General features: G+C 46.3%; 1 protein-coding gene across 10 annotated transcripts in view; it reads right to left on the reverse strand.

The window, feature by feature from the left end:
* Nucleotides 1-2,498: 2,498 nt before the first annotated feature.
* The window catches only part of FHL1 (four and a half LIM domains 1), a 65,221-nt gene continuing 50,175 nt past the window's right edge, over nt 2,499-17,544 (reverse strand). For 3 of the 10 annotated variants that reach the window (XM_019667802.1, XM_019667800.1, XM_019667801.1), the window contains 6 exons: nt 7,242-7,423; nt 6,615-6,789; nt 5,833-6,002; nt 5,177-5,363; nt 4,409-4,608; nt 2,499-4,030 (listed from right to left, as the gene is read on the reverse strand). In XM_019667802.1, coding sequence (XP_019523347.1) covers nt 3,947-4,030; nt 4,409-4,608; nt 5,177-5,363; nt 5,833-6,002; nt 6,615-6,789; nt 7,242-7,397 — 972 coding nt within the window. In that variant the 5' untranslated portion in view covers nt 7,398-7,423 and the 3' untranslated portion in view covers nt 2,499-3,946. Of the gene's footprint in view, nt 4,031-4,408; nt 4,609-5,176; nt 5,364-5,832; nt 6,003-6,614; nt 6,790-7,241; nt 7,424-8,849; nt 8,945-14,854; nt 14,960-17,544 lie in introns of those variants that run through there. The other 7 variants (XM_019667799.1, XM_019667798.1, XM_019667805.1 and 4 more) reach the window with 7 other exon arrangements.

Below are 17,544 nucleotides of genomic sequence, written 5' to 3' on the forward strand. Positions count from 1 at the left end.
GCTTGGGGAGTGGGAACAGTGGCCTGTAGCTTGTGTGGTAGTCAATCCCTGTCTTTGGTGATGGAGATAAAATGGTCAAGTTTATGGAGTGCTTTTACGGGGTATCAGTCGCACTGCTAAGCACCGTATTACCATGAAATCTGCATGTGATTCTGCAAAGTAGGAATTATTATATAAGTCCCATTTTAACATGAGGAAAAAAGCTCAGAGAGGTTAGGTAACTGGCTCAAGGTCTCAACTAGAAAACGGCAGGGCAGCCAGGATTTGAAATCTGGCAGTTGGGCTCCAGAACCCATTCTGTGAACCCCAAGTAGGTATATTCTTGATATCCTGCTCCGCTTAACTATGAGGGAGAAAAAGCTTTTCTGCTGAAAATTTGGTAACTAAAATTTCCCCTTCTTCCTCCTGAGTCTTCTGGTTGTCACTCTTAAAATTAAGTACTGAGGGGCTGGCTGAGTGGCTCAGTTGGTTAAGAGCTCGCTCAAGAGTGTGAGCTCTGAACAACAGCGGTTCGAGTCCTGCCCGAGCTGAACTGCTGCTGAGCTGCCAACAGGTGGCAGGATGTCTCAGCTAAAAAATAAAATAAAATAAAAAATTAAGTACTGAGCACTGTGCATGACAATTTCCTCATTGTGATGCGGCAGACACTGCCCCTGCCCTAAAGGGGTCACTGTTTCTATGGCAGTGCATTGTCCTTAAGTGATAGGCTAGAGCTGTGCCTGGGGTGGTGATTTGTTGCTTTCTAGCTGTGTGAGCTTAGGCAAACCTCTGAACTTCAATTCTAATCTGGAAGATGGGGCAAGAGTGCCAGTGCGTATAAGACGCTTACTTCTCACTGTGCTCAAATGTTAAGAGCAGGCATCGTGCGGCAAGCAATAGCTAGACGCTGACCAGTAGGCCTGTTACTTGGGCAAGGAGGGTGGTGGAGGCAGTCTGTTGGGAATATGGAGGAAGTGCTGGAGTGATGATACAGGCTTGAGGGCCCGGCGGGAGTTCATGCAGTGCCGATGCGGTGAGTAATTGTGTGGCTTTTTCTGAGCAGAGCTCCTTGGCCTTGGTGTGGGCTGTGGTTTTGCAGGCCAAGTGGAATAGGAAGGCAAAAGGATAACAGTACTGAGTGAGGGATAAGAAGGGTCCAAGTGATAGAGCATAGAGTCTAGAGCAGACATAAGGAGGAAAGGAAGGACACGAAGGGGCTAAGAGAAGAAACTGGAGCAGTCAGTGGACTGGAGGGCAAACATGGAGCTCAGTGAGACTTGGAGGACCGGAGGGGGAGGCTGTGTGCTTAGAGGACAGGTGAGTCTGGATGCTGCAACAGTCCAGGCTTTGCTAAAGCGGAGCAAGCAGAGGTGCAGGGCAATAGAGATGCATCATGGTCTCTTCCTAGGGAGAAGAGCGTAAGCCGGTGCCCAAGACCCCAGTGAAGGGGGCAGTGCCCCATCTCCATCCCAGGCATGTTCCCTCTGGGTGTGTTCCCTCCCTTGCCAGAGCCTCAGAAGCAGAAGGGTGCCATCTTAATTTCCCACCCGTACTCGCTTCCTTGGGGCCCCAGATGACCAGATAAAACATTTTTTTCATTGTTTTAAGGGTTTTAACAGCTAATGTCTCTACGGAAACACAAGGGAATGTTCCCCATTCATAAAAATGCTTACGGTTTCTTGCTGACAGCTTCCGACTCCCTTCGAACACAGTAAATATTAGCACCCAAGGGGTTCTGCCCTTTGTTTTTATTACCCTGGGCCTGAAGCTCATCAACGACTACCTGCCAACCTCTCCCGACTGCCTTTAGCTGTAGTTTGACTAGGCGCCCTCATGGCCTGATGACCCTTCCATCCTGAGGGAGAGCACAGCGGACCCCCGTTTCACTGGGCCTCCAGTGCCATCCTGCAATGACCATGTTGGGGTTAGGTGGGTGGGTTGAATGGCTCAAGAACACGAGCCTCAGGTGTTTGGCAATAATCTAGAAGCTGCAACCTCTGCCCACCCCATCCCTGCACGCCCCCCACCCTGAAGTCCATTGGCCCAAATGAGCAACCTCCCAAATAATCACTGTCCACAAGAGGGCGTGAGGTTCTCCCGAAGGCCCCACTACAGAGGGCAGCAGTTGAGGACAGCAGTGTTCAACGTGGTCCAGGCTCCAGAGGGCACAGCGAAAGGGCAGCCAACAGAATGGGGACACTGAGGATTTCTCAGTGACATGCTTCTGCCTTAATTTCCTTCCCAGCCCCACCCCCTGGCCAGAGCCAATCAATTTGCCCTTTTGAAGGGAAGGAAACAGCTGGGAAAATGGTATTTTGGGTCAGAATGGGTTTTTGGTTTTGTTTTTAACTGGCTCCAAGTGCTGTTACAGGTTTGTCTTGTTTGTAATTCCTGTGTCCTGTGCAGTTGCACTTAACTGAGCATGTCCTTGAAGGAAGGAAAAACAATGCAATTTTCTGGATTAGTAGTTATCACCGTACCGCAATTGCACCGGGCAGAATTAAAAAACAGGAGGCAAGTTATTTATATGCTGCTTTATTTCTGTAAGGATACACTGAAACATCAGATGATAATAGCTAATGACAAAATGTAGAAATGAGGCATCGGCTTCTCTAACCACGGCTACGAGAATGTTAATATGTATTGTCATTACATGTTCACTTTTGATATCGTCTCATTCTACTATGTAATATAACAATGTAGATAGAATAGAGTAAGTAGGTGATCCTGCATCTCAGCTAAGCACTACATGGAAATCCGGTTCTGCCTGTGAGGATGGTGGCCTCCCCACTCCCCTGGAGATCCAGCTAAGCTCTTGAGGAATAGTCCTAAGAATCATAAGAGAAGGGATGTGGTGGGCCTCTTTAACACACGGACAAAGAGCAGACAGCTACTATGTTACAAGGAATTCAACCTGTCACTGTTTGGAAATGTCACATCCGTGTCAATGACAGTCCTGGTGCCTGCTCAGCTACCCCTCTAGAGTTTTATGATTACTTCTGTAGGATGATTTCAAAACTGCAGGAACGTTTGAGAGGGCTAAAATGTTTTCATGCAAGTCTCCAAACCCATAAACTATGTTGCTATTAATTAAAACAAAACTATTATTATTTAAAAAAAAAGAGAGAGAAAGGACAGCTGGGTTAGTTTTGTTAAGCTTCCAGAAGTATCGGCTGTGAGGATGTTCCTCTGAAACAGGCTCGTTTTCTCAGATCTGCCTACTTTCCAAATCACCTGCATGTTCCATGCTTGATAGTAGGAACGTTCAGAAAACACGCCACACGGGGAACTCAAACATTAGTACAGGGGAAAGGTCAGTTTAGAATCACAGCTAAGTTCAAAAGTTATTGTTCTGGAAATTCGTTTTACTTGTTCAAAAGCACAAAAAGAACAGAAGGAAGGTTTTGATGAGAAAGTTAAACCATGCATTTCGGTAAGCTCTGTTTCTGCTCACAGGACAGGGTGAGCAGTGAGTTGGAGCAGCCGCTACAACTCGTGTGTGTCACGTGACGACACGGTGGGTCCCAGCTGAGCCACAAAGGGCACCTCAGTAGGGGCTTTATCTCTTAGGCTTCTTGCTTACATCACTAAGCAGCTAAATGGTTAGCACTTTTCTGCTCTATGATAAACATGCAGAAGAGTCAATCTAAGTGGTTTTTTTTTTAACGGTAGCCATCACGAAATGAATTTTGCCGCAGAGTTGCATTTTGCTAAATCCTAATATGTTCACTGTGTGCCCTTATTTGAGTAATACTGTAAAATGGGAGGAGAGAGAGAGAAGAGCAACTTGGAAGAGGTGAAAGGCCGCTCTTTCCCTAGAGTTGGTGCAGGGCAGAGGGCGAGGACACAAAGAACAAGACTCAATTCCATTTTACAGGACAGGAGCCCCTGTCACTTTACAGCTTTTTGGCACAGTCGGGACAATACACTTGTTCCTGATGGAAAACAAAGCGCTTGTTGGCCAGGTTCACGGAGCATTTTTTGCAGTGGAAGCAGTAGTCGTGCCAGGATTGTCCTTCATAGGCCACCACACTGGAGCCTTTACCAAACCCTATGGAAAACACAAAAGAGAACAAAGAACGACAGCTGAGTGAATACAGGTAGAAAGATAGGCCGGCGCCTTGCCCGTTCACAGAGCCAACAAGCACGCAGGGGCAGCGTCTGCCCGGCTCCCAGGCCACCCCTCTCCATCGTGCACTGTCCCCCACGCCACGCCGCCGTGACCCTGCTACGGCTCTCAAGGACCTGAGAAGATGCCAGAGCTCAGCCAAGGGCTTCCCTGATTTAAAGAACCCACATGCCACCGCGATCGCCCTGTGACGCGCACCGACCTCCCAGCATAACCAGTTTCTTTGATTTAGGTCAGGGCCATGGCATCACATTGGCCACCAGGAGGCAAACTTGGGCTGTTCGTGGGGTGTGCACTTACCGGGCCTCGAGGAGCTGCTAAGCTTCGATTTTTTCTATAAAGAACCACCACCCATGAGGGACAAGTCCTCTCTCCACCCGGATGCCTGCCCCGGAGGTTGGCGCTGGGAAACAGGGTGAGAGGCAAGCGTTTCCCGTGGCACACTGGGGGCTTCCTAGCTTTAGAGACTGGGTGGCTCACTCTTGACACAGTCCTTTTCCCTGAGGATGGCAAAAGTCTTCTCAAATGTACATTTCAAGGCTCCCCGGGGAGATGGGAAGAGTGGAGGTGGGGAAAGGGCCCAGGGCACGTGGATCGCGGCCGCGAGATGAGGAATGAAGTGATTAGCTTGGCTTCTGATCGCAATACAGCTGCCCACAGGCACCTCTGAGCTAGCCTTCCGCTATGGGGTGTTATGATGGCAGCCTATGGCTCTCCAGCCTCCGCTTCCCTCCCCCTTTCCTCTCCCCCCCGCTTCCCCACCACTCTCCCCCCAGAATCCCGCGCGCACGCAGTGCCTGGCCGTGGCCGTGGGTCTCAGGCTTGTGAACTCCTCAGCACAGCATCGTTAGTTAGTCAGCAGCAGTCAGGAAGTGTTCTGTATTGCAAAGGCTAACCTGGCCTGGGGGAGAATCCAAACTATGTGGGGGCCTTCGGGACCACAATGGCAAGGGGAGAGGGCATTCTCTGGGGGCCTTTGTGGATGAAACCGACGACGTAGGAAAATGAGAGATGGTTACCATGCGCAAAACCTAGCCTGGCCGACTTAGCAAGGACTCTTTAGCCTACCAGTGATGGGGTTCTTGCATCCAGCACACTTCTTGGCCACAAAGTTCTTGTAGCAATCCACGCAGTAATACTGGTCCTCCACAGCGGTGAAACGCTGCCCAGCCAGCTTCTTAGAGCAGGTGACACACACAAAGCACTCGGCATGCCAGGGCTGATCCTGGTAAGTGATTCCTCCAGATGTGATGGCCTAGACCAGGGAGTGTAGCACCGGATTCAGATTCAACAACCATTTTGTTGAATGCCTACTATGTGCCAGGCACTGTGCTGGGCGCTTTGGTCTACAGTATCTCATTTAATCGCCACAACAGCCATGGGAGGCAGGTGCTATTATTATCCCCGAGTTACAGATGAAGACACCGAGGCTCAGAGAAGGCGAGCCCCTATGCTCGCCTAGTTACACAGCAACTAGGTGGTGGAGGCAGGCCTCTAGAGCCAGGGCCGCCCGTGCCTCCGGGGTGAGCGCCGTCAGACAGCCTGACTCGGCCAGGCACTGCTCTCTATTACCACAGTCTCCTCATCTGTAACACGAGCATAATAATTCCCACGTCACAGGGCTGTCGTGGGGATGGAATGGGATAGTGTGTGTGCAAGTGCTCTGCCAACTGTCAAACGCTTCTAGAAACAACAGGCCACACAGAACTTCCTTGGTAACCTACCTTGTTGCACTTCACGCAATGCTTGGCAAATTTGGCCTCGTGGCACGTCGTGCAGTAGAAGTCCTCCCCTTTAGGGAAGAAGCTTCCAGTCCCGATGACTTGCTTGCAGTTGCTGCAGGTGAAGCAGTCTTTGTGCCAGACGATCCCCTTGTACTCCACGTTCTGATCTCCTGCGGGGGGAAGCAGTTGGATAGCCCCACTGACAGTGCTGTGCAGGGGGCTGCATCCACTCGGCTCCCAGCCTGGGCCCTCCAGAGGTGAGGGAATGCAGGCCCTGCAGTTACTGGCCTCATGCTTCCCAGGAACCTACCCATGGGGGGTTCTCGACAATGGCCTACTTGTGGGTGTGCCAACCCAGAGCTGTCGGGGAGGGGACCCAGCTGTAGTGTTTGAGGTGTAGATGCCTGACTCCCCACTCCCACTCCCATGCCCTTCGTGGACTTAAGAGATTCCCTAACGGGGCTGGCTGACCCAGAGTTACACCCTGAGGAGGAAGCATGCTTCGATCACTTACTATACCCAAATGAGAAAGTGCTACATACTTTTCACTTCCTTCTCCTGCCACAGACAGTTCTCTCCAGTGGTCTTTAGTTTCCGCGTGTGTGCGTGTGTGCGAGCATATATGTGTACGCATGTATACATGTATATATATGCGTGCATATATACGCTAAAAGCTAAGAGCAGCTCACAGCAGCATTAGCCCCATCGTCACGAGCAACCCCCATCATCTCTGCCCTCAGGCCTCCTCCCTGGCCGCCCCGGGGGGTGAGTGTGGGCAGTACCTGCCACGATCGGCTTGAAGCAGCCCTTGCACTTGAGGGAGTCCTCCCGCGTGGTGCACTTGTTGCACAGGATCTTGTTGTCCTTGGCCACAAAGGTCTCACTGGCCAAGGGGTGAAGGCACTTGGAACAGCGAAAGCAGCCTTCGTGCCAGTAGCGGTTCTTGTAGTGCACCTCCTGGAAACCAAGAAGGGGATGGGCTGCTGTGAGTGACATGGGCGCGTGGTGGGGGAGGAGCAGGGCCCGACTATTGAGATGACATTGCCCTCGACACCCGGGGGCTACCCCCAGGTGAATGTCCTTGTGAGTAACATGAGGGACACTGAGGTGAGGATGGAAGACTCACACAGCTCCTGAAACAAGAGTAACAGGACAACCCCAAGAGCTGGCGTGGGCCTTGGCACCAGCCAGTCCAAGTCCTGCATAGACAGCTGGGGGCGCTGTCAAGGCAATGAGCACTACAGACAAGGGCGGCCAGCTCCTGGGCCAGGGCCTCGGTTTCCTCAACCCCACACCGCTGCCTGCCCTGCAGCTGCGGTGATGAGGAGAACTCAGGAGAAGGTGGGCTTCTGTTGTCTCAGCCGCAGGAAAGCCACCCTGTCCTGTCCCCATGTGGGGACCACTGTTACCTTGGAGTCCGCGCTGATGGGCTTGCGGCATTCCACACAGGTGTTGGCACAGAACTTGTCAAAGCACTTCAGGCAGCAGTGGTGACCGTCCTTCTCCACGTACTTCTTCCCCTGCAGGGGGTCCCTACAGTAGTGGCAGTCAAACTTCTCAGCCATGGTACCCACCTTGTACCTGGAGGGACCTGTGGGGGTAAGCAGACAGGGCAAATGACCAATAGGAAGGCCAGCGAGCTCCGCCACAGAGGCTCCCGGGACAGCTGCGTGATGTCGTGCGGGGGGCCTGCAGGCGCCGAGGCAACAAATACTGGGAAGAAAGAGCCCCTGAGCGTAGCTCCCCAGCGGCCAGAAGGCCAGTGACCAGTGAATCCCTGGCGACTTGGGAGAAAACCCTGCTGGGATATCCCACTGCGCCGCTTCCCAGAACCCTGAGGGGGACAAGTGGATCAGAGCTTGCGTTGGCCGGACAGGGAGTCTGGGCTGTGTGGCGGCGGCTCTCGGCAGTGATGTGAACAGTGCAGGGGTGTGTGACGGGAGCAGGCGAGAGAGGAGGAGTTGTTTTACACAAAGCGATATACAGCTTTGGGTCTCGTCTGCGCGCAGCAGCTGCTAGGAGGAGAGATGCTTGCCGGCGAGGGCGGCTTGTGGAGGAGGGAGGTGGCCAGACCCTCTGCTTTAGGGGCTGCATTCTAGACAGTGAGCCAGAAACCTCTCTGCCAGCTGCCGGCTCCCCCTCCGTTACTTCTTAAGGGGTGAACAGCATCCTCCGGAGGCCTCATATTCCTCTTGTCTGTAAAATTCACTTCATCTAAACAAAAACTTACTGCTGACACTACGCTAGGCGTGCAAGCAATCCTTATAATTTGTTTAAAATGTCTGCATTTACTTTAAATCTGGCAGAACACTTTTTAATCCCTGAATGGATCGTTAAGCAGTTTTGTCCAAGATAGCTTTCTGACTTTTGAGACCTGAGCAATCAAGCAAGGGAGGATTTCATTGTAAAAGTGATATTCTCAACTGGCAAGTTCTGCAACTGAATGACTTGTCACAGGGATGTGCAGATTTGTGACATGCCAAAATCAAATCCCCCTCTGTGTCTGAGCAAGTGAGGATGGATACAGTTAATGAACTGTTGCTATTCAGGACATTTGCTGTTTTAAAACTTACCATTTTAACGTAAAACCTGGGGAGGGAGAGTGACTTTTAAAAAGCCTTAAGCTGATTATTCCAAGAACCCCTTCCACTGCCTTCATATGAACAATTCCCCTTGTCCCCCTCCCCCACACCCCACCGGCCCCTGACTCTACACCACCCGCCTGCATCACAAGCATTGCTAAGGCACTCTGCTAATTCTGCCACCAAAAGGGTACCAAATGTGAGTATCAATTAACTCTCAACTTCTTTAAACATACATAACTTGTTCCTCTCTCCCTGAAAAAGAAACTTACATGGGCAAATACATAGCAATTATTTAATTTGTGTGGAAACACGAAAATGGAGACTATTTTCTCCAACTGCCCACAATCAGGGTTATTGTGCTAGCAGATATCCCCCGCGTAATTTAGAGAGAAAGAATGAGGGGAAAGCAAAGAGCAGTTGCCCGGTACTCACCGCAGCCCTTCCACTCACTGAACGGCCCCAAACTCCCACTTTGGGTCCCATTCCCAGTCTTTTTTTTTTTATAGAAACACATGTCCAAGTTATTTGGATCCTGTTGCCACAGGCAACCAAATAGTAGAGTGTGAGCTAAGGAAACCACACCCTGTGTCTCAGACCCCGCCTCGGCGAAGCCCAGGGAACTGTCACTCAGAACTAGGTCAGTCTCTGAAGCCAGTCCCCAAACAGGGCATGGGACTATTGACAGGCATCATGTTCTGGACCGGCCCAGCTCCTGCTCCTGTTGGTGCACAGACAGACCTCCTCGTCTCTATAGAGCTAATGACTGAAGCAAGTAACTGACATTCTTAGACAAAGACAATTGCTTGACACAGTTGTGTCACAGTTCAGAGTTTTATCGGGACCAAAGAGTGGTTCTTACTGGTACTTTCCCCCAAAAGAAAAGCAGGATGCTCCCTTACATACTTGGGTTAAAAATGAAAACTAGAGACACGGTGAAAGCAGGGTCTAGCTCCTTGAACTACACACTACTTATGTAAGGCAGCTATTAAACTGCCTTTAGCCTCTGTGCATATAAAAAAGTGTCTGTCACAGTGATAGTATGTTGGAAATCACTCTCCTTAATTCATTCTTGCTGGTCTTTCACATGTCACATAAAATCCTTGCCTGATTAGCTTTTCCATATTGAAACTGTGCACTCAACAAAGATGTACTTTGTTGTTAAGAGCTCAGTAGAGGAGCCAAATAAATCTCCAGTAACAGCAAATTCCAGGAAATTAAATTATCAGTGGCTCCTAAATGACATTTGGCAGGGAATCAGAATCTATAAGAAGCACTAGCTTCCTGCGTGGCGACTAACCTCAGCGGGTTTAGCCCTTCAGAGACTGTTTTCTTCGACCGTATTAGAGAATCCCACCTTCTCCCTTACCGAAGTCTCTATTTAGAGTAGAACTTTGAGCCCTACTCATGTTAATATCGTTCAGTGTTGGTGTCTTTCAAAGAAGAAATGGATTCCAAATATATCTACATTAAAGTACCATGTGGGGTCCCAGCTAAAGGGGAGCCCCATCTTGTGTTATTTCTGAGTCCTAGCTCTATGGTAAAAATACAGGCATTATTAGTGTCATACAAAAAAGAAACCACTGGAAAACACAGTGAATTCTATTTAGAGGTATTCAGAGGTTTGGATTCACAGTACCAGAGAGATCTTACCTGCCAAGCCTTTACCACTTCAAAACCACATACTTTCAAATCGTTAATTTTACCAAAGCCAAGTTCTTCATTGGTTACTTTCATAGTTCTAGAACACGACTCGCTCGGAGTTTCTAGGCATCCAGATGAGGAAATACTCCATGGCTCCCCAATGAACATGGAAGTACCAGAGTATGATGAATATGGAGTCAGGCAATGGAGGTGCTCACCACTTTATCATTCCTATAGTACAGGGTCTTAAACCAAGCAAAAGGAAAATTAAATGAATCCAACCCAAGTTAATGGCACCACTAAGGAGAGGCCAACCTCTTGGTGTTTTGGGGTCCTAGCTTTAGGCATTATTATTTTTTTTTCTTTCTGCAGTGTGAAAAATCCAGTCATTTTATATTCCCCACCACTGTACGCTTAAACCCAAAGAGTCTGTGTCCAGGTGGACAGACAGATTTCCAAGGGCATATCCTTTTAGAACTGATTTCCACCGCAGACTCGTGTGTATGGAAACGCTTATTTGTCAAGACAAAATAGGCACTTCTAGGAATACTGGCTTTATTGCCTAATAAGTAAACAGGCTGGAAATACTTAAAGCATGTTAACAATGTCGATGACAAATTCATGAGCTCTAGTACTCTTTTGCAATAAATCCAATTAAGTGGAACTTTGGGCAACCTGAATCAGCTTACCTCGTGTTTTTCTAACCTTATGATTATTGGGTCCCAAATTATTCCGAACCACCACACACTGTGCTTAGGAGGAAGCTGGAGTAATACATGCCTGCTGACAAGATAGTTACCATATCAAAACGTTGCATAAAAACATGGACAAAGTGTACAAGAGCAAAATATTTTGTTACTACTTATCTTCAGAGAGGTTAACAACGCTAAGTTAACAGCTTATAAACGACAACGCTGAGAGGTTCCAAAAAGAGCAAATACCCTGCTTTGTGGGTTACGCCAAAATGAGCCCTAGTTAAACTCTGACTTCGAGAGCAGAAAAAAGCTTTGCACTTTCCTTTCTTTCCCTTTGTCGGAGATAAGAGAATCGAGAATAATGAAGATGGCATTTACCTCTTCTTTGGGGCTTTCTTTCATCTTACTGAATGACATAGACTTAGGTGTTTATCTCTCAGGGAATAAATTTTACCCCCTTAGCAATTTCTAAGTCCACGAAATCCAAAGCCTTTTAACCTTCCCAAACTTCCAGATCTGTTTGCCTTGACCTATTGCTGTTATCTGGGAAAGGGCATGTCATCAATCATTAAATGAAACCTGGATGCATATAATTGCAGCGCCGTTTCCCTTCCCGCCCATCGCTGTCCAGGCCATGTTTGCCTTCAGGTAGCGCTTTGAATAATTTTAACCTCACAGTGTGGCCCCCATCTGTATGTAGTAAAGAGGTTTCTCTATCACAGAAAAGATTTTACTCTAGGAGCCCCCAGGACCTAATCCAGGGCCTTGCATACAGGAGTCACACAGAACATGCCTGTTGATGGACAGAGGGAGGTAAGTCACCGCCAGTAAGCTTCTAAACTCTCTTTTATGAAAAACCTTTTATAACAAAGATTTCTGTTTTAGAAAAGTAGGGGACATCTCTTGTGACCTTAAGGGGCTGATATCTAACCAGCAGTCCTGTGTAGACTTAGTGTAGGTTAGAATGCAGTCGGAAATGTGACTGAGTGATCACATTTTAGATATTTATTCCAAGATGGTAGCCTGTCTTTCTTGCTATGCCTGCTTCAAAAGACACATCACTCTTCATTTAATGAACAAGCTTCTTCTTTCAGAAAATTCCTGAACAACATCCAATATGCTATGAGGTGCCTACATAAACCTCAGTATCTCAGTAAAAAGTTTTGGCTTTTGATTTAATCATGTGTACATACAAGTAATAGAAGATTGCAGCCTTTTGTTTTTTCACTATCAACCTCTCATTAGAGAAGACTCAATTTGTATTTGATAATCTGGCTTGCATTTTTATGTGTATTTTCTCACATATCTCTTTCTAACGCTCATTTTTCGCCTCATGCCTAAGTGGTTCAAAATAAGAATATTTAAGGAAAAAGTAAGTATTATGACTAGGTAGCATTTTTCTAACCATGTGCTTTCCCTGAATGGTATATAAAATGTACAGTGTAAACAATGAACAGCAACCCAAATAGAAAAAAACAACAACAACCCAAGTTATTTCTGATCTGTTAATTGCTAAGTCCAACATACCAGTCGTTAGTCACTCCGTGTATAAATATTGGCTTCTCAAGAAAGGGTATATTGCTTTCCTGCAATATACAACAAATGGAACATTCAACAAATGGAACGGAGCCTTAGCTGATGAATAGGACACTTGTGTAACAGACATGCTCACGCACCTGGAGGTGTCGTCAGACATTTGGGAATAAATACCTAAATAGCTGCCATGAGACGGAGTTCATGAGTCACGGCTGAAAAGTAGTCTTTCATAGAATTTCATAGAAAATAAGAGAGTGTTTTTTCCCTTAAAAATAGAACACGTACAGAATGATTCCATGTTATTAGCAACATCGCTTATACGCTGCATTTAGGGGGAAAAACATATAAATCTCTTGTGGATCACTGATAGACAGGTAACACAGTTTACATTATACCTGGTATCAGAAGGGTTGGCTAGAGATTAAACAAAAAATTATGTGCCACTGAACTTCCACGGGGCCAGATTCTATTCTAGTGCTATTTTGTGCATAGTCAAAGCTTTTCTTAATGTTGCACATATTATGTGCAGCACGTTCCATCTTCCATATAGGAAAAAAAAAACGCTTCCAACCCAGCAGCAATAGAACATGTGTTTTTAGTTTCTCTAGTTGTGGTGAAGTAGTAGGCGGTCGTTTGGTGGTCATTAAAAGTACAAAACGTTCAGTTTCACCGTCCACCAAATCTCCTGACTACCATTTTTCAGTTATTTTAAGGAGCCAATCCAGTTTGATTACTCCCTCTCACCCCACTGTTTCATTTTCCATGCCCGCCCTGAGAACAGACTGTTGGGTGTGTGTAACCCACTGGGCAATGACTGGTGAAGGGAATTAATGGCTGTATAATATGACAAATGATCTTCCCTCCCACCACACCCCCACACCAGACCTCAACTTGAGAGGGGAAATAAAACATAGAAAGGGTAAAGGATTTGCATATACATAATTTTGCAGGCTGCAAGTGTTCAATAACAAAAGTATCATTTCTTGTACTTGAAATGTCTTCTCAGTACATGGATGGTCATGAAAATTGGATTCTGATCCAATTCTGTCCATACAAAAGGCAATTTGGGGGCAGGGTGGATTTTCTTTCTGTGAGGAAAGAAAATTCTGTGAGGATTTTCTTTCTCTTTTATCTGCTTTCATGGACCTATGAACCTAATGCAATACAAAACAATAGTTCCCGAGTTAAAAACTCATCTAAAAGGTATCAATTAATTTGTCTAATTTAGTCACAGTTATAGCCTGCAGATTTACATAAGCAAGAATAACGTCAGGATTTGGTACAATTTACAACCCAAGGTTGGCTGTAAATATGTCACCTTTTAAATATATTGTTTTCCTATGCTGTCACTTAGTAAACAAAATGGGGAGCTACTTTACTAATTACCATGCGTGCAAGGTCCTCTGCAACAACTAGCACAGCTGAAGAGTTTGCCTACACCCAGAGAATGTGTATGCTGGCCGATGACCACAATCTCAGGCACATGGTGCCATGTTGGTAAAATGGCTCCTGGGAAACAGAGACAGTGCTTGAACACTCGGGAACAAGGAAGACATTGCATTAAAGCAGCGAATTCCATTGCAGCATATTTGTTTTAAAACACCCAAGGAGAACATTTCCAAAAGTATTCCCAGTGTGTAAGTATCGGCAGGCAATTATAAGTTTTCAAAAAATAAGTTTTCCAAAAGACTGCCACTAATAATTCCTTTGTTCCTTGATCTCAAAGGTGGGCGACAGGACCAAGTGCCTGGTCTCTAAGAAAGGGGACCGTTACTTAGGCAGAGGGCAACAGAGCAACAGCAGCATTCCGGGCTTCGGAGGAGAGGCTGGCAGGCAGCAGGCTGACTTGAGAGAACCGGGCTTTCCGGGGAGGCTGCCTGACCTTCAGTGCTTTGACCCCTATTCCGCAGTGTCGTGTCCATGGCCAAAGGGCTTCCTTAATGTCAGGTTACAAAACAAGAGGAAGGCTCTTATGGTAATGATGGTCCAGGGGTTCCGAAAATTTGCCCCTTTTCCTGATAATCACAATTAATAACCCAAATGTCATATCAAAAGGATCACAGCTGCTTCTTCAGGAAGACTGAAAAGATTATTTAGAAAAAGGGAAGCTATGTGGTAAGTCGTTATGGACTTTCTCAGTTGTAAATATTCCTCCTTCCAGCTCCATATTTGATTGACCTTTTCTAAACACCTTAAATTCGATTTAAAGCACTGTCAAGATAAAAATTTGTATGTTATAAATAACCAAAAATTCCTAACCAAGGAAAATCTCTTTCCTCATACAACCTCTTACAGTTTCATAAGATGTTCTGAAAAATGTACAATACAGTAAAATGTTTATGTATTTTTTTAATATAAGCCACTCAAACTGCTAATTTCTCTTGAATAAGAATACCTTTTATCTTTGAAACAGCATTAAAAGGATAGAACAGAGATGAGTTGTCTTATTACCTATTTAGACAAGACTAAAATCATTTCATCAAAAAGTACCTTTTAGGCCAATGATGGATTCACTGCCCTGACAAACTTGTGCTCAATAGAAGAGAAAGAATAGGAAGCTTTTACCTGAGTGTTTATGGGAAGCCATGGCTCAGAGACCAAGTTGAGGAGCAGCACCTAGACCAGTCCTCCCTCGACCCCACCTGAGAAGGCTGTGGCTCATTTGTGAACATACATTTAAGGGGAAGCAGCTAACACAAAAATAACCGAGAGCAGATGGCCCACCCCTCCCCAGAGATCACAAACTTAATCCCACTAGAAAATTCTTAACCATTTTAGGTGATCCAAGGGAGAAGAATAGGACCCAGTAAAAATACCAAACACTACATATAAATACCTGTGGCGCTACTCAGCATCCAAATTAGCTCCAGAGCCAGAGAGGCCACATAGAAAGTCATCCCTGTACCGGAATAAAATTTGGACTCAGCTCTGGCATAGCTTAACGCTGAGCCACCCTTGTTAACTCACTTTATATGCCTAAAGAGCTTGCATTTGGCCCTACGAAGAATTCATTTTTGTGCCATTAATGACAAAAGTAACTGTAAGAGAAAGATTTATGTTACCAGTGTAATCAAAAGGGATTAGACGCTATGAATATAGAGAGCAAGGGCATTATTTATGTCCTCCTTGGTATGTACCACAGATCAGCAGAATTACTGAAAAGAACAATTCTAGCCACATATCTCCTTGGTGTTGGACAGAGCAGGACAGAACACAGACATACACGCCCATCCCCGCTATACAGACAAGGAAGAGACTTTGTCCCACAAACAAAATCTCTTCTCACCATCAGGGACAGTAAAAGTAAACATATGGATAAAAATGAAGATTGGCAATGTATCATGCTGCAACAGCTCAACAGGCTACCCAATGGCTGGCGGCTGGTCATCAGGAAGAAGCTCTAGGAAAAGCCACGGTCCTCAAGATGGCCTCTTAAGTCCCGCCATGACCCCCTGCCCTGTTCATTCTCTGGCCTCATACCTGCCCCAATTGCTCTCACTCCCTTTAACTCCAGCTTCACTGGCCCCTGCGCTGTCCCTTGCACCCTTTGGACACACCCCGCCTCAGGGTCCCAACACTGATTCCCTCAGCACTGAGTCTCTCGATTGCTCCTCTACTTCCTTCAAGGCTTTACTCCAAGTCACTTTTTCAGTGACGTCTTCTTTGGCCACCCTATGTAAAATTACAACCATGCTCCCCACCCCCTGCACTCCCTACCCCCTGCTCCAATATGTTCCCCACAATAACCATTTGTTGAAAACAAATGACTTCAAAGAAGCAAAAAGACTTAATCAAGCCTCATATAAAACCAAAACACAGATCCACCTGGAACCCTAAAAGTGGCTTTGGCCACTGACCTTCAAGTCAGGCATCCGACCTTCACTCTGGGACAGGCCCTGGGCTCAGTACCTTATAGACACTGCCTTGTCTAATGCATGTCACTGGATTGGGCCCTGTTCACACATCTCCCCTACCAGGCTGAGGGCCGGGAACACGCTTTACTTGTTTCCCTATTCCCAGCATATAGTAGGTAAGCAATATATGCTTCATGGACAAATTAATGAATGAGTTTCGCAATCCTTATGCTTTTCAAACATTTAGAGAAGCTCTTCCAAACGACAGCTGAAATTGTAACTCATAGTTTGCTGGGAAATTGACATAACAATGATAGCCAGGATGTTACAAGCTTATTACATGATAATGTAAAAAAAAATAAGCTTGGGAGAAGAAGCCACTGTGCGCTCCCCACGCCCCTCGAGCCTTTCTTATCCAGCCTGATTACATTATGGCAGGGAGATTGGCCAGTCTGAACAATACTACACCCCTAAAATAAACTGAAACTTTCACCCTGAGGAAATGCTCCTAATTTATTTATTCCATGATCCACCTTTATGAACCTGAAATTTTAGGTTTTAGTGAGGTGTATTTTTAGGTACAGCCAAGGTATTTTTTTAAAAAACCCCTTGTAGAGCTGTGAACAATAAACTTAGATTGCCAAGGGCTTTCCTCAAGGAAGTCAATTCTAGTTTCAAGCCATGTATCAGAGGCGTATTCTTTTTTTTTTTAATTAAAGTTTATTGGGGTGACAATGGTTAGTAAAGTCACATAGGTTTCAGGTGTACAATTCTGTAATACATCATCTATATATCACATGGTGTGTTCACCACCCAGAGTCAGTTCTCCTTCCATCACCATATATTTGATGCCATTCTTTTACCAAGTGTAGTAGTTCCATTAGCCACCTGATCATTTTGAAAAGCAACAACAGAATATGGACAGACAGACAGCCTTACGAAGTTAGCAAATAAACATAAATCTATTTTGCCTGAAACACAAGAGAAAACACAAAAACAAGAGAAGCACTCCTGATAATTAGTTGGCTACAACAAGCCAGCATGAGCTCGGAGCTTGGCCCTACAACAGCATTTATTCCATCTGCAATTTACTTCAACCAGGTTAACTCTGCCTTCCTAAAAACTTCATGAAGCATGACCACTGCCTGCTCTGACATTTGTCCCCATGCCCATGTCAAGTCATGAAACTACAACTTTCACAAAATCAAAATACAATGGTCTCTTTGTGAGGTGAAACACAATTGTTCAATAAGAATAGCTGCTGGGGCTGCCGAGCGGCGCATTGGTTAAGAATTGGCTTGGGAGCGCAAGCTCTGAGTAGCAGGGCCCAGGTTCAGATCCCACATGGGCCAGTGATGCTGCACCCTCTACAGCTAAGATGGTGAATGACAGCTTGACCTG

This window comes from Hipposideros armiger, unplaced genomic scaffold (assembly GCF_001890085.2).
Source record: "Hipposideros armiger isolate ML-2016 unplaced genomic scaffold, ASM189008v1 scaffold_505, whole genome shotgun sequence".
Taxonomy (NCBI): Eukaryota; Metazoa; Chordata; class Mammalia; order Chiroptera; family Hipposideridae; genus Hipposideros; species Hipposideros armiger.